Here is a 14724-nt window from a genome sequence, read left to right on the forward strand (position 1 = left end):
TCTGGATTTGTTTTATAAATTCTACCTCTTTAGTGATACTCTCTGTTTGATGAGATATCATCCTCACAATTTTCTTTATTTCTTTAGATATGGTTTCCTTTTGTTCCTTGAACATACTTAAAGTTTTTGCCTAATAAGTAACATTTAGACTTCTTCATGGGCAATGTTTATTGACTGCTTTATTTCCTGTGAACGGGACATATTTTTATTTGTTTTGTGTATGGCTCATATTTTTCGTGTTAAGAACTAGGCATCTTAAATATTATAATACGGTAACTCTAGAAATCAGATTATCCCATAATCCCACCTCCTCAGGGTTTATTGTTTAGTGATTTTTCAGAATTAAATCTGTGACATCTGTATTCTTTGTCACATGTGACCACTGATGTCTCTGCTTGGTTAGCTTAGTGGTCAACTAATGACTGAACACAAATTTCCTTAAATGCCTGAAACCAGTAAGTCTTCCAGTCCTTACAGAAGGGCTCTGTGCACACGTTGGGGCACACTTTCAGTATTCTCCAGACAGCTGACAGCTCTGCCTGACCCTTCGCTTCCTGCTTGCACACAGCCCCAGCATCAGACAGAGAGAAGAGCTTAAGAGCTTCTCAGGTATTTTATGAGAAGGCTTCCAGCCCTGGGCATACCCGTGGTCTGCTAGATCCCTTAGCCACGTGTCAGTTTTCCAAAGTCCTCTATGGACAGGCATTCCCCAGCATTTCCCTTTAAGCTTTTTGATTAGTCTATTGTTTGCCCCAACTTTTATCCACCCCCTCAGGCAGCTGTGATGATTAAACAATTGCTGATGTTTGTTTTTGACAAGATGCCTTAGAGGAAAAGGTTATTTGCACTTGGTAAACCCTGAGGCAGGTCAAATCAAGAAAAGTCTTGGGAGTGGGGCCTTCTAGGGAACCACACCACCAGGAAGGTCAAAAAATGACAGTTCTCTCAAAATGGGGTCTTGAAAGAGGCTGCATCACCATTTTGTACATCCAGTGGCTGCCAAGCTACTGTTTTTTTTATCATGAATATATGCTGCTGGTTTTCAGGGCTACCACAGAGCCGGGGAAGCTAGGAACTGAGCACATTAAAAATGCCACATAGCTCCCTGTTCTTATCAAATCAGCCACTTTTCTCAAATAAACACTTCCTGGATTGCTGCAAACTTTGGTTAATTTCCAGGGTCCTGAGGAAGTTAATTTTGACATTTCCTGCTATGTTCTTATTGCTTTTGTGGAGGAGACGAGTTTTGGAGGCCATTACTCTGCCATTCCCACTGTCCTATTATTCTTCCGTTTTTAATCTTTCTGTAAAATGTTTATTTAGGCGTACCACTTGTAAATCACTTTTTAAAAATCCCAGTTGGAGAGTTTTCTCTCTCATTAGGAAAAGTAAACTATTTGAGTATATTGTACTCACAGATATTTTCAGTGTTAGCCCTGCTGCATCATTTTACATTTCTACTTATTATGTTTTCTTATTTTGTTTCTTTTTATTTTTTTAATTTTTCTTTAGAGTTATCTTTATTCCTCTCCTTCGACTCATAGTTTGAAGTTCAGCTTTCTGTTTGACTACAAGTTCCTGTAAACACACATATTAAAATATCTAAACTTGTATTTTTCTGTCAAAATAAAAACTAAACAGTGTAATAAGTATGCAAAGTCATCTGTTTAAGCAATGTTTAAAACCAACAAAAAAAAACTATTTAAATTATTACGATGTACTTTGGAGTCTCTGGTTTGGGAAGATTGGGGTAATCTTAATAATTTCTGCTAGTTACTGAGTGGCTGCTGTAAGCATTGCACAGGATGTGTGCTTTCATTTGTTAATTCATTTCATCTTCATAACTCTGGAGGAACTCTTGTTACAGATGATGAAATGAACTCCAAGAATTTCAATAAAGTTCCTGGAGTCACATAGATTATAGATAACGACATCTTGATCCAAGCTCGGGTCTGCCAAATTCCAAATCCAAGGCTACAATGCTTCTCAAGGACCCAGCCGTTTCTATAAGGGTAAAACCTTGAGAGCGTAGTTAGTTGGGAGGGGTGTGCACGTTTATGAGAACAAATAACACGGAGTTGTCTTTCTCAGTCTCTCTCATCAGACAACATTTTAAATATAGAGGGGGAAAAGAAAATATAATGATAGATGAAATCTAGAAGAATAGAAACATGCTGAAAGATGGCCAGGAAGGAAGGGGCAGCTGGGGCAGCATGAGAAGGAAGTCAGAGAGACAGAGAGAGTCAACCTATTTTGACTGAAGGGAACAGATGGGAAATGAGCAAAGACAAAAGGGGCCATGTGGGCAGGTGTCATCGGTTAGAGGGCAAGTGACTGGAATTTGATCAATCGACAAGAATTTATTTACTGGACTCCTGGGCACTGTGTGAGATACAAAAGAATGTAGAGTTATTTTGGGAATGATAATGATGTAGACAAGACAGATGGCTTGAACTGGGGCATTAACGCTGAAGGAAAAGGCTAGAGACAGAAGGCAGAAAGAAAGAGGTTAAGGCGATCTCCATGTGAGCCAGCTTGCATATCAATCTGGATTTTTTGTGGGAATGGCAAGATATAGAGGAAACGCTATAATTGCTATTGAATCAAAGTTAAAGGATGTGTAGATGGAAGGAGGAAGATGCCAAATCACCTACTCTATTTCTGCATTTAGGTAAATGAAGAGATTATTAAAGATTTATGAAAACACACCCATATGTACATAGACACTACAGAGAGTGCATTAAGTCATCCTCCCAAATGTAAATATGACCATTCAGCAAAGACTGGGTGGGGCCTGATACACGTGACTCACCTTGAATAGATCTGACCACCTTGGAAGGTACTGGGAAGGCTTTTTGTGTTGGAGGAAATTGCAAGCAACACTTAAAAGGTGCCTAAAGACATTCAACAATGTAATGAGGATAGATCTCCATTTGTTAATGTGCAAGTAAGTCAAGGTTAGTTGGGACCAATGGACATGGAACCCAGTTCAGAAGTATGAGCAGAAAATGAGCTTTCTGAGTAGTTCCTTAGAATATTACTTGTAATAGACTCTCATATGAACATTCCTTTATTCTAAAGTATTTACTGAGGATCTTCTGTAACAAAAAAATGATAGCTTCCATGAGTTTTCTATACTCTAAGCTCTTTACATGCATTATCTCACCAAATCTTCATAACCATAATGTGCTATTAGTATTATCTCTATTTTATAAACGAGAAAAATAAGATTCAGGTATGTTAAGTAACTCACCCAAGATCACATAGTCAGTAGCTGGAAGAGGAGCAATCCATAGCCTAATCTGTATCATGTTTCTTTCACTTTGAGGCAGGTACATTTTAGGTGCTGGGGATATAAAAATTCATACTTGGCATTCCTTGTTCTTGAGAAACATATAGACTAGCTAGGAGACAGAAAGCCAAAGAGTTGTAATACAATAAAATATTTTCTGTAAGAAGCATATACCAAGCGAATGAGTAAAGAAGTACCCAAGTTTGCCTCAGACTGTCAGAGACCCCTTGAGCATAGACCTTAAGGCTCAGCAATTGTTTCCTAGGTGGTGAAGGCACAGATGGGATTCCAATACAGGCAAAAGCAGTGCAAACAAGCACCCAGATGCAGGAAAGAGTTTGAACTATTTGGAAACTCTAAGGAGATCAGAAAGACAGAAACATGAAACATAGAGGTACAGTAGGCAATGAGGCTGGAGAGGTAAGAACTGGTACGTGAGGCCAAAGAAGTTAGAATTTATCCTATAGAAATTGGGGAATCATCAAAGTCAGTCCCATGACGAGTTGGGTTAATAAAAGAGATTCTTACATGATATTGTATCATGAGATCCATAAAACTATGACAATTCAAAGACTGGAGATGATGTCCAAGGGCCGCAGCTATGTAACAATGGCAGCATTACAAATGGAAGGCTCCATCGGAGATTCAAGGGGAGGTGGTGAGAACACAGCAGTGTGCTCCAGAGAGATCTGGGCCCAGTGTACCAGAGGCTTCCCCGGGGTGAAGCCATGGTACATAATTGCCTTGGCCAGTTGTTTCACTCGTGCATTTGCTCATCCAGTACACATATGCATGCCAGGCAGCCATTGCCTCAGCAGCATCAATATGTCAGTAGCAGTACCCAACTTAATAGTGGATGGCTTTTGAAATGGCATGGCTGATCTCCTGGAAACTGACTCCAGGTGTGACATTGGTGAGGACCTGTTTAGAGGTTTGTGGAACAACAGTCAAGTACTACTTGGAGAATACCAGTAGTGAGTCCCCCCAGAGGACACTATCTGGAGTATCTGGGGTGAGCAGGGATGGAGCTATGGATACAAATCCCCCAAACTTCTGGGCACTGGGGTAGCTCACCAAATCTCAGACAAGACGCACAATTTAACACCTCAAGAGAAGGGGTATCTGCAGGGAACAACCATACCCAACAGAGGGCAGCATCTAAAAGGAGGTAAGTAGAAAGGTCCCAATTACATATACCCAAGGGGAACTGAACAGAACTCCTGGTTATAGATTTGAGACACTTCCCCTCAGTGGGACAGAGACCAAAAGACTTGAGTCGAGGCTCATGTCGTATACATGTGTGTATATAAGTGTATACGTGTAGATAGTAAATGGATATAGTCATTACATTCTTGTCTCCAATTAGCTACGTGGCCGTAAACAAGCTGTTTCCCTCCCTGAGTTTCAGCCTTCTCATCTATAACATGAAAAAGCTGGCCCTCATCTCGAAGGTCGCCTCCAGCTACAGTATTTTATTAGGATTCCAGATGGTTACTGGTGATGATAAAATTCTTTGTCAACTTATAATTACGTTGTGTAAATGATACAACATCAGGTTTTCCTCTTCTCAGGAACTGCTTTGTGAAAATGACCCAACAAATGCAGAATCTGCATCTTTCTCAGTCGAAAAAACATAGTGCCCCATCGTCTCCCAACGCTGCCAAACGCTTGTACAGAAACCTCTCTGAGAAGCTGAAGGGAAGCCACTCTTCGTTCGATGAGGCCTATTTCAGAACAAGAACCGACCGGCTGAGCCTCAGGAAGACCTCAGTGGTAATAACATGCTTTGGATTCTTGTCTCCGCTTGCTTTGTGGAGTTGTGTTTGGGTTTAAGGAGATCCTAAGATGTTCCACGTTTACTTCAGAACCTGGTGTTTACAGGTCCACAAGTGCCAAGAGTCAGATAAGGCAGGAACCACACGTGTCTGTGCTGAAGCCAAAGCTTGAGTGATTGCGGGAGTTTCCCTTTCTTTTTCTTAATTTCTTGCCCCTTCTTTTCTCTTAGTTTTTCTTTCTCTAATATATCAGAGAAACAAACAAACAAAATAGCAGTTTGATAACTGTGGAGCATGAATGATATAGGCTTTCTGAAAGCTTCAGTGTTCATTCAAGTATCAAATAAACAACGAATATTTCATTTACTTATTTGTGATGTACAGCCCATATGTCTTCCAGAGGCATTCAAAACAGAATCCAGGCCAAAAAAAAAAAAAAAAAAAAAGGTGTATGTATTACATAATGGGAAATAAGTAAAGTGATAGAGGGAAAGAGGGAGAGAGAAAGGGAAGAAAGGAAGGAAGGAAGGAAGGAAGGAAGGGAAGGAAGGAAAGAGTGAAAAAGAAAAAAGTAGAAAATGGGGCGCCTGGGTGGCTCAGTCAGTTGGGTGTCCGACTTCGGCTCAGGTCATGATCCCGCGGTTTGTGAGTTTGAGCCCTGTGCCGGGCTGTATGCTGTCAGTTCAAAGCCTGGAGCTTGCTTCGAATTCTGTGTCTCTCTCTCTGCCCCTCCCCTTCTCATCTCTCTGACCCTCCCCCACTCATGCTCTGTCTCTCTCTGTCTCTCAAAAAAATGAGTAAACATTAAAAAAAATTTCTTTAAAAAAAAAAACTAGAAAATGATGAAGATAGAAATAGAAACAGATATACTAAAAGCCTCGGCAAATACAGTACCTAAAATTTATCATTACATTTATCTCTGAGCTCCTCGTCATTCAAAGCAAAAAAGGAAGCCCAGGTGGTTATAGCATCCCATTAGCTGATAAATGAAAGTATATCAGTCTACCAGGAGAAACGAGTATTTTCCTGTTTATAGTCCTCTGGGCCTTTATATGACGTCACAGTGAATTCTGTAATAGAGTATAAAGGTCTGTATTGGTGACGTTATAGACTTTCTTATAGAGTAGTTTCTGATACTGACCATCAGTAAAAGCTGAGGGCATAATATATCAACATGCTCAGCAAGGGCATTTCTGCAGGGGGCAATAACACCATTTGTTGGAGCTTCAAACAGAAATGAGCCCTAGGCTTTCCCAAGAGAAACACACTAGAGTTTGCCAACGAAAGCATGGAGGAGGAAAGGACTTCAGAGTGAGAGCAAATACGGCGCATGAGAAATGAGGCATAGTAAGAATGACAACCAAATACACAACTGTGGACAGGGCAGCATGTTGACTTTGTTCTGTTTTCCCATTTGTTGTCTCATTTCAAGCTCATCTTCTGGGAGGGCTTGGCTGTGGCTGACTTAAGGCCTAAGCATCAGAGGCTCTTCAGTTTGGCAGATTGGAGACAAAACACCTTTGCATTCAGTAGATTGTCCTGTAGCAAAGAGAGCTGCACACCAAAATAGTTCTATCCCTTGGGACCCCACTGTCAAAACAAGTATTTGCATAATAGCATTGTATTTCCCTCAGATTTCAACCATGTGTCCTGTACTCACTTAAGCTGACCTGCTGCCTTTGATGGAGAGAACTGATTTTTGATGGTACTAAAATTAAACCTGCCAACCATAAATATGTTCGATCAGGCAAGCCCTAAGCTGTGTCAGGACCGATGGTATTTCAACATTCTTTAAAGAGCAAACAACACTTAGAGAAGATCCCAAACAGATGTAGAAATAGTGTATGTGTTGCTCTTCTCCTATGAGCTACAGAAAAACGTATGAGAGAATTCCAGACCTTTTGTCCTTTGTTTACTATTAATCTCTGGTAGAACTTTTCAGTGGAATCGTATTGTCGTTAGCTACTTTTTTTTCTATAGGTGATTTGAATCCTGTGAACATTCAACTTTTGGTCCTCTCAGCACAGGTGGCCACCCAACCACCAAAGCCCTCCCTGGACACCACCTCTTGAGCCCTTCCCTCGGGGGCTCAGCAATGCCAGGTGTTCAGTGGTTGGGGCCTCGGGGCTGAGAAGGTGCAGATGTTAGTTAGTACAGAGCTAAGAGCTGGGGAGCCAGCCTGCAGGCAGTGAGAGCTATTTGGGAGCTACAGAAAGGAAGGGGTATGTAACATCAGTTTTAGAAAGACTACTCTCATCTCAGTATGAAAATGGGCTGGAGGAGACAAGAACCAGCAATGGGCAGGTCATTGCCATCGTCCAGGCAAGGGATGACAGCATCTGGGTCTGAGTGATAGAAGAGAAGAGACGTGGGGATGGGGAGAGAGGGGATGAGCGGAGGGGAGATCATGCTCTCAACTCCAAGCCAGTCGTAATTTAAATGACCTGTACTGCGTTATCTATGCCAGCACTTCCCGAACTGTGTTCTGTAGAATGCTATTCCAGGGGCAGTTAAAACAAATGCAATGAAAAATATGTTCTCTGCACAAATATTTAAAATAGGTCATATTTCTCACCTATCGGAGAGGCATAACTGCATGTTAGAATTATCAAAGGCCCTGACGGGTCTTACAGTAAAATAGTGTGGTAACCTAGACGAATCCAGTGTGTACCAGATTTATATGACTGCAGGCCACGTTCCTCATGGGACACCTTCTAATGACCTATCAGACGGTTTCGCACAGAAGACTGGTTTCGAGAAAAGCCAGTGTTTGCCCTTACCTGTAGACTAGCCATGCCCTACCGTATGGTCTCAATGCATCTAAATGTACAGATCCATTCAATGGCCATTAGACAAGAGGGAGGGAGGATCCAACTGTGTTTAACAAGTCATGTTTGTTGGGATCAATTGCAGTTATGAGTGGGGATGCAGTCACTGAAGTTAAAACAGCTAAGCCGCAAGGCAAGCCGGTCTATGAAAGTGTGCTCACCTGCGTGTGTGCTTGTCCTCCAGAACTTCCAGGGCAACGAAGCCATGTTTGAAGCAGTCGAACAACAGGACATGGATGCTGTGCAGATCCTCCTGTATCAATATACACCAGAGGAGCTAGATCTCAACACCCCTAACAGTGAGGGGCTGACGCCCCTGGATATCGCCATCATGACCAACAACGTGCCCATTGCCAGGATTCTTCTGAGGACAGGGGCCAGAGAAAGTCCACACTGTAAGTAAACCTGGGGATAAAAACATGTATTATTAAGGCTAGATCCAGCTTCGTGCCACCGAAATAGCATGACTGACATTTACAGCATGAACAGTTGATGAAGATAGGCTCAGAATTCCTTTACATGTTTTCACAGACTTTCATCCAAATACCTATAGTGTTTTACCAGTCAAGGCATCAAGTTACGTACTACATAGAATATACCAAGTGGGATTGAAAGGGATACTTGAAAGAACTTCCTCCTAAGAATTTAACCCAAGTTTTAAAATATATGAAACACTCCAAGTGAGGCTATAGAATAGGAAGTATACATAGAAAAGGTTTAAGTGTGTATGTGGGTTAGTGTCTTGGGTCCACAGTCAATATGGTGGCTTGCTTCATTCATTCATTCATTCATTCATTCGACAAACACTGAGGACAGGGGCGCCTGGGTGGCTCAGTAGGTTGAGCGTCCGACTTCGGCTCAGGTCATGATCTCGTGATCCCCGCGTGAGTTCGAACCCCGCGTCGGGCTCTGTGCTGACAGCTCAGAGCCTGGAGCTTGTTTCAGATTCTGTGTCTCCCTCTCTCTCTGACCCTCCCCTGTTCATTCTGTGTCTCTCTCTGTCTCAAAAATAAACGTTAAAAATTAAAAAAAATTAAAAAAAACAGCAAACAAACACTGAGGACAGAGCACTGTTCTAGGTACCTAGGCTCACCTCACCATGGTGAACAAGACAAAATCCCTGTTGTCATAGAGCTTACACACTAGTGGAGGAGACTTCCAATAAGCAAGTAAATAGATCAATTAAATTGTAAATGCAAATAGTGACAAATGTGATGAAGAAAATAAGTGAGTAGCTAGAGAATGACAGAGTGGGGACTATTCTAAATAGGGTTGGGCAAGAAAAGCCTCTCTGATGCAGTGACATTTGAGCCTGGTCCTAGAGGATATCAAGGAATAAGCCAAGTGAGGACATGTGGGGTCACATTCTAGGCAGAGTGAATAGCAAATTGAAAGCTGCCAAGGCAGGTAGGAGTGAGTTGCCCTGTTTGAAGAACGAGGCCAGTGTGGCTACAGCAGATAAACCAAGGGGAGAGTGATGGTGGAGGAAGACCATTCAGGCTCTTGCAGGCCATGGTAAGGTGTTTGTTTCACTTTGATTGTAAATGTGATGGGGGGACAGCAGAGCAGTTTAAGCAGCTGAATAATGTGTTCTGGTTTACATTTGAGACGATCACTGCAGGGCTCTGCGGGAGATAGACAATGGCAGGGCCGCTGTGAAATTGGGAAGACTGGTTAGGGGTCCAGGAGACAGATGCAGGTGCTTGGACTAGCAGGGTAGTGACCTTGGTGGCGGGCTGGCGCAGAATTCTGGATGCGCCTTTGAACAGCTTGAGATACAATTCACATGCATGCGATTCACCCATTTCACATGTACAGTTCAGTGGTTTTTGGTAAATGCACGGTTGTGCAACCATCACCACCATCAGGTTTAGACCCTTTTCTTCACTCACACCTCACCTTTTAGCTACCACTGCCCGACCTCCCCACTCTTCCCAGTCCTAGGCAGACACTAAGCTACCTTCTCTTTCTGTATAGATTTGCCCAGTCAGGACAAATGGAATCCGATAACGCGTGGTCTTTCGGGACCGGCTGCTTTCCGGATGTTTTTTGAAGTAGAGCTGAGAGTACTTGCCAAAGGGAGCTGCTCTGAGGCCCGTGGCAGAGCCCTCCAGGAGTGGATAGGACGAAGTTGCACAGCCTTGCCCTGCGCCAGGCACTATTCTGAGCACTTTACATGCATTCACTCCTTTAAACCCTACAGCAACATTCCGAGGTGGGCACTCACATTCCCCTGGTGCAAACTCTCTGACCCAATGACCACAATGGCTCCAAGCCACAGTTTTTATGTTTCCTAAAAGAAAAAAGTAAACCCATCAAACTGTTACTTTCACTAATACTGATTCACTTACTTCCAAGCGGTGAGACCCAGAGAAGCAAGCAAATATATAATTAGAGGCCACATCTCTGCTCGTAAGTTTCATAAACCCCCACCACCCAAAGACTACGTACAGAGGCAGATCCTTGTATCATAAAACTCTTTATTTTAAAAATGCTGGGCTCACCACATCCCTGTCACACAGAGTGAGGATTTGGGTTCCGTAGGATCGGGGCTTCTCAGTAAGAACTCTTTCGTCAAAGTGTCACTTCTTTCTAGTGGAGCGGGGGGCTTGGAGGGGTAGGAGTGGGCAAATAGAGATGGAAGAAATCGAAAGCCCTCTTTGCTACCTTCTAATTTATGTTGCAATAACGTCTATCCCAAAGATCCAATGAGAGAGCAGTGGAGAGAGGAGCAGAGGGTCTGAACATAGAGAATGTGGACTGAGCCCCATTCTGTAGGAACAAGGGAACCATTCATGCAGATGTTGCCTGCACTGGGCTGGATGAAACATCAGTCCCACTTACCTGAGACACTACAAAGAATTCTGCATTTTCCGTGAATCCAGTGAGACTCCCAATCTCCCCAAGTCCCCTTGTGCATAATTAAATCTCCATAAAAGAACCCACGTACTAAATATCTAGTTAAACCAAAAACAAATTCATTCAAAAGGTCCCTGGTTTTTCTCATTCCCTCTGGGATGATAACCAGAACCATCATCACAAAGTTGTAAAGGAAGGTGAGAGATAGACCTAGGTTTTAGCCTCCAGGAAATAGGACACCTAAGTCACCTTGGCCACCCAAGAAGTCAAAGAGATAGTTCCCTGTTAGACTCCCACATGTGTAAAAATGGCAAAGGAATATCGATTGGGTAGCTATGAAGTCTCCATATACATGAGTTTTCATGGTAGCACAGGGGGTTATGTGACTAACCAAAGGTCACACATCTGGCAGGTGAATAGGGACGTCAATGACTCAAACCCAACTCTGTGGGACACCCATGCCTGGGATCCTTCTATGCAAACTTGCTGCTTTTTCAAATAATCAACATGGAGGACTGGGGCCCTGAATCTTTCCCTTTGTGCCATTTGCTAAAATCCTACAGTATATTGTTTTGTTCTGTCCTATACCCTAAGGTGCCTTTCCTGTTGGAGAGAGACATGATAGAAAAGCACAATCTGTTTTCAGGGATTTTTAATTCACTTTATATATCAAGTACAAAAGACATAGAATTGCTTCTGTGCATGAGTGCGAGCCAGCCCATGAGAAACACCAGGGTTCGCCAGCCAGAACCAGATAAGCAAACACCTGCTGCGAATTGTTCCCCAGAAGTTGCAGAGGCAGGAAGTAAAAGAAGAAAAATAACAATGAGGTCTTAATTTCTTAGGGTGTTTTACACATTGTAAAACTTCTTTTGGGTGCATCACCTCATTCGGTCCTCACAACTGGCTTATGAGATGGGAGTCTGTTTCATCCTTTTTCTCAATGAGGAAACTAGAATAAGAAAAGTCAAGGGTGCCTGGGAGGCTGAGTTGGTTAAGCATCTGCCTCTTGATTTCAGCTCAGATCATGATCTCATGGTTTATGAGATTGAGCCCTGGGTCAGGCTCTGCGCTGACAGCATGCAGCCTGCTTGGGATTGTCTCTTTCCCTCTCTCTCTGCTCCTCTCCTGTTGCCTCTCTCTCTCTCTCTCTCTGTCTCGAAACAAAGTAAATAAACATTAAAAAAAGGAAAGTCAAAATAATTCACCCAATGCTACAAAGCTAGTAGATGGCAGAAGTAGGATTTAAACCCAATTCCTCTATAGTAAATGCTTTGGTATTTGTGTAAAAGCATCAGCACACTATCACACCTCAATTCTTTCCTTCCCTGACTCTCTGTCAGCTCCTCTTCTAATGCCAGTCAGGTATTCCAAAGCAGAGTACAGAGTCTCTACGAGGGTTCATTTTCTGTCTTCTGTTTCCTGTATGTTCCCTTCTGAAAGCCAGCCCGATGTGCTTTCCACTCTGCCAACCAAGGATCCCAACACAACTCTGAAGCAAGTCCTCTGTGATTCTCCCCAGCTCATTGCAGGAATCACAAAGACACAGCTGAGTTTAAGGACCTAACTCTAAATTATTGGTCAGGCATGCTTTTCAGTCTTTAGCTCCTGAATCACAACACCATAGCAAGGTGTTCTTTACAAACATGGCTTGAAACTCAACCATGTACATTTCCTTCTTTATCGGGAAAGTCCCAGAAGTAGCCACCCAAACTTGCACACAACCCCCGTGTTAAATACATGCAGAACCCAGCCTACTCATTAGATCAATCTAGTATCCTTATTCAGTGACTTTTGCCATTCTTCCCACTTTAAGCAAGCAGCAAAGTAATATCCATTCCTTCTAATATCAGTCTTAATTAAAGTAGAATCCCAAATACTTCCAGTTGGACTGGTGTGCTGAGCTCAGGAAACAGGCACAGACTAGAAAGGACTGGAACTAGGACAGCTAATGTAGAGAAGCACCTCATGACACCCAGGGACTGTGCCTTTGGTCGTTCCATCCACTCAGTATCCCAGTCGCCATGACACCTGCTCAACTGAACAAACGCTATCCAAGAAAGACTTGTCTCTATAAGTGAAAGTCCCCAGTCTAAGCCTTTGCCTCATTCTGACTAAGTCATATCCTGCCTCCATTCTGAAATCCCAGTTCAGCAGCCTCTAGAAGGAATTTGCCGAATCATCAGTGGGGTCCTTGCCTTTCTGAGACTGCTATTTATTTCACATCATCTAGGGTCCATAAACAGTAATCATAAAGAAACGAGTTCTTTTTGGATACCTACCATGTACAAATCTGGTCACTCACATGGATTTTGTCTGTCTTGCGACCCCAGTACCCAGCACAGAGTAGGTGCTCAGAAATCTTCAGTTGAAATTTCGAACCCTGTCTCCCACTGCTGGGAATTACAGGTATTGAATTTATGCACATACACACGCACATGAGTTACGTGCAGAGCGCATTACACAGAGTATGGAAAATACCTGTAAGTCTTCTGGCAATTTACGCTCGGGAGTATCTTTTGCTATTGTTGCGTTGTTATTTTCCCAGGTACTGTTGTAGAATTTGGCCGTAGAGGGAGCCTGACTGTTTTCAGCTTTACACTGTTGAATGATGCGGACCAGGAAGGATGGTGGGATGCTCTTCATCTTCAGTCTTTTTGCCCTTCCTTGCAGCTGTGTTCTCCCTTCTCTGCAGACCCTCTCTGCATTTCTCTGTGATCTCTCTCACTTTCCCTCAGGTATTGCCCGTGGAACTGGGAGATGTCGCCCAGAATTAGTTACATTCAGTGACTTCATAAAACGCAATTGCCCAGTAGCTGTCACGCGAGTATGGCGCGGACACCGATGTTACAATTTTGACAGACAACGTCAGGATGCGCCACAAGTTTCTGCAGCAGTCGAGGGTCCGTGCTGGTGCTGGGACTGGTTCAGGGCACGTCTAAGAGGTGTGACTATAAACTAATGAGGCTGGCTTTATGTAAACAAACACACCAGAAAGTCTACAAGCCAAACAAATGTTATCCTTTAACATGGTCCTCACGGGAGACCCCACACTTGTTCCAACAGAGCGGCCATTGCTCCAAACACTTCTGGATTTGTCCTCAGAGCCAGTTTATGAGAAAATCTGACTTGTTGCTTACAGTCACACCTGATTTTTGTTCCAAAACAGCATCGCCCCGCGTCATCACCCTCCACGTTCACCAGACTTGGCTTCAGATGATTTAGAGTGGTTTCCTGAAATCAAATCCACCCTCAAAGGACAAAGATTTGCAACCATTAAGAATATGTAAAGAACAAGCTTTGGGCAGGTCTCTAGAATGAGTCCCCAGATATTTTTATTTGCTTCATTAAAATAGGTGTACAAATCCTCACCCGGACTTACAGACCTGCTTCTCAAGCTTCATCTCACACTGCCCACCCCTCACCCGCGATACACTAGCCCCACCAGCCTCCCTTCCATCCCGTGAACACACCCCACTGTCTTACCTGAGGGCCTCTGTCCTAGCTGTTCCCTACAGTTGGAGTGCTTGGCTGCTTTTCGTCTTGATCGCTGCCTGACCAACTCCTTCCTAGCATTTCCACTTAACTGTCAAATCTTCAAGTGAGGATTTCTTTGGCCACCAAGTCCAATGTCTAAAGTCACGTTCTAATCACATCACTTAAATTTTCTACATAGTACTTATCACTGTATATGTATTTTTCCATTTCCTTTGCTTATTTACTGTCTCTCCTGCATTAGCATGTAAACTCCGTAAGAGCAGAACCCGTCTGTCTCATTCATTTCGGCATCCCCAGGAAACAGTAGGCATTCAGTAAATATGTGCTTCATTGAATTGAATGAATCCGAAGGCCACTTCTTTTGAAAGGTGTGAATGTCTTGTTTATTTTTTAAGGGAATTATTTTACTAAATACTGAGTGAATTGACCTTTTTTCATATTTCCGAGTAATTATTTAGACATCCGGTGGCCA

The 14724-nt window shown here is 43.0% G+C and overlaps 1 protein-coding gene across 2 annotated transcripts in view; it reads left to right on the top strand.

Annotated features, from left to right (window-relative positions):
• The window catches only part of ANKFN1 (ankyrin repeat and fibronectin type III domain containing 1), a 316545-nt gene that overhangs the window by 171268 nt on the left and 130553 nt on the right, over positions 1-14724 (top strand). For both annotated transcript variants that reach the window (XM_058703009.1, XM_058703010.1), the window contains exons 4-5: positions 4864-5065; positions 8080-8290. In XM_058703009.1, the coding sequence (XP_058558992.1) occupies positions 4864-5065; positions 8080-8290 (413 nt within the window). The remainder of the gene's footprint in view (positions 1-4863; positions 5066-8079; positions 8291-14724) is intronic.

The sequence above is a fragment of the Neofelis nebulosa genome, chromosome 16 (genome assembly GCF_028018385.1).
Source record: "Neofelis nebulosa isolate mNeoNeb1 chromosome 16, mNeoNeb1.pri, whole genome shotgun sequence".
NCBI classification, from domain to species: domain Eukaryota; kingdom Metazoa; phylum Chordata; class Mammalia; order Carnivora; family Felidae; genus Neofelis; species Neofelis nebulosa.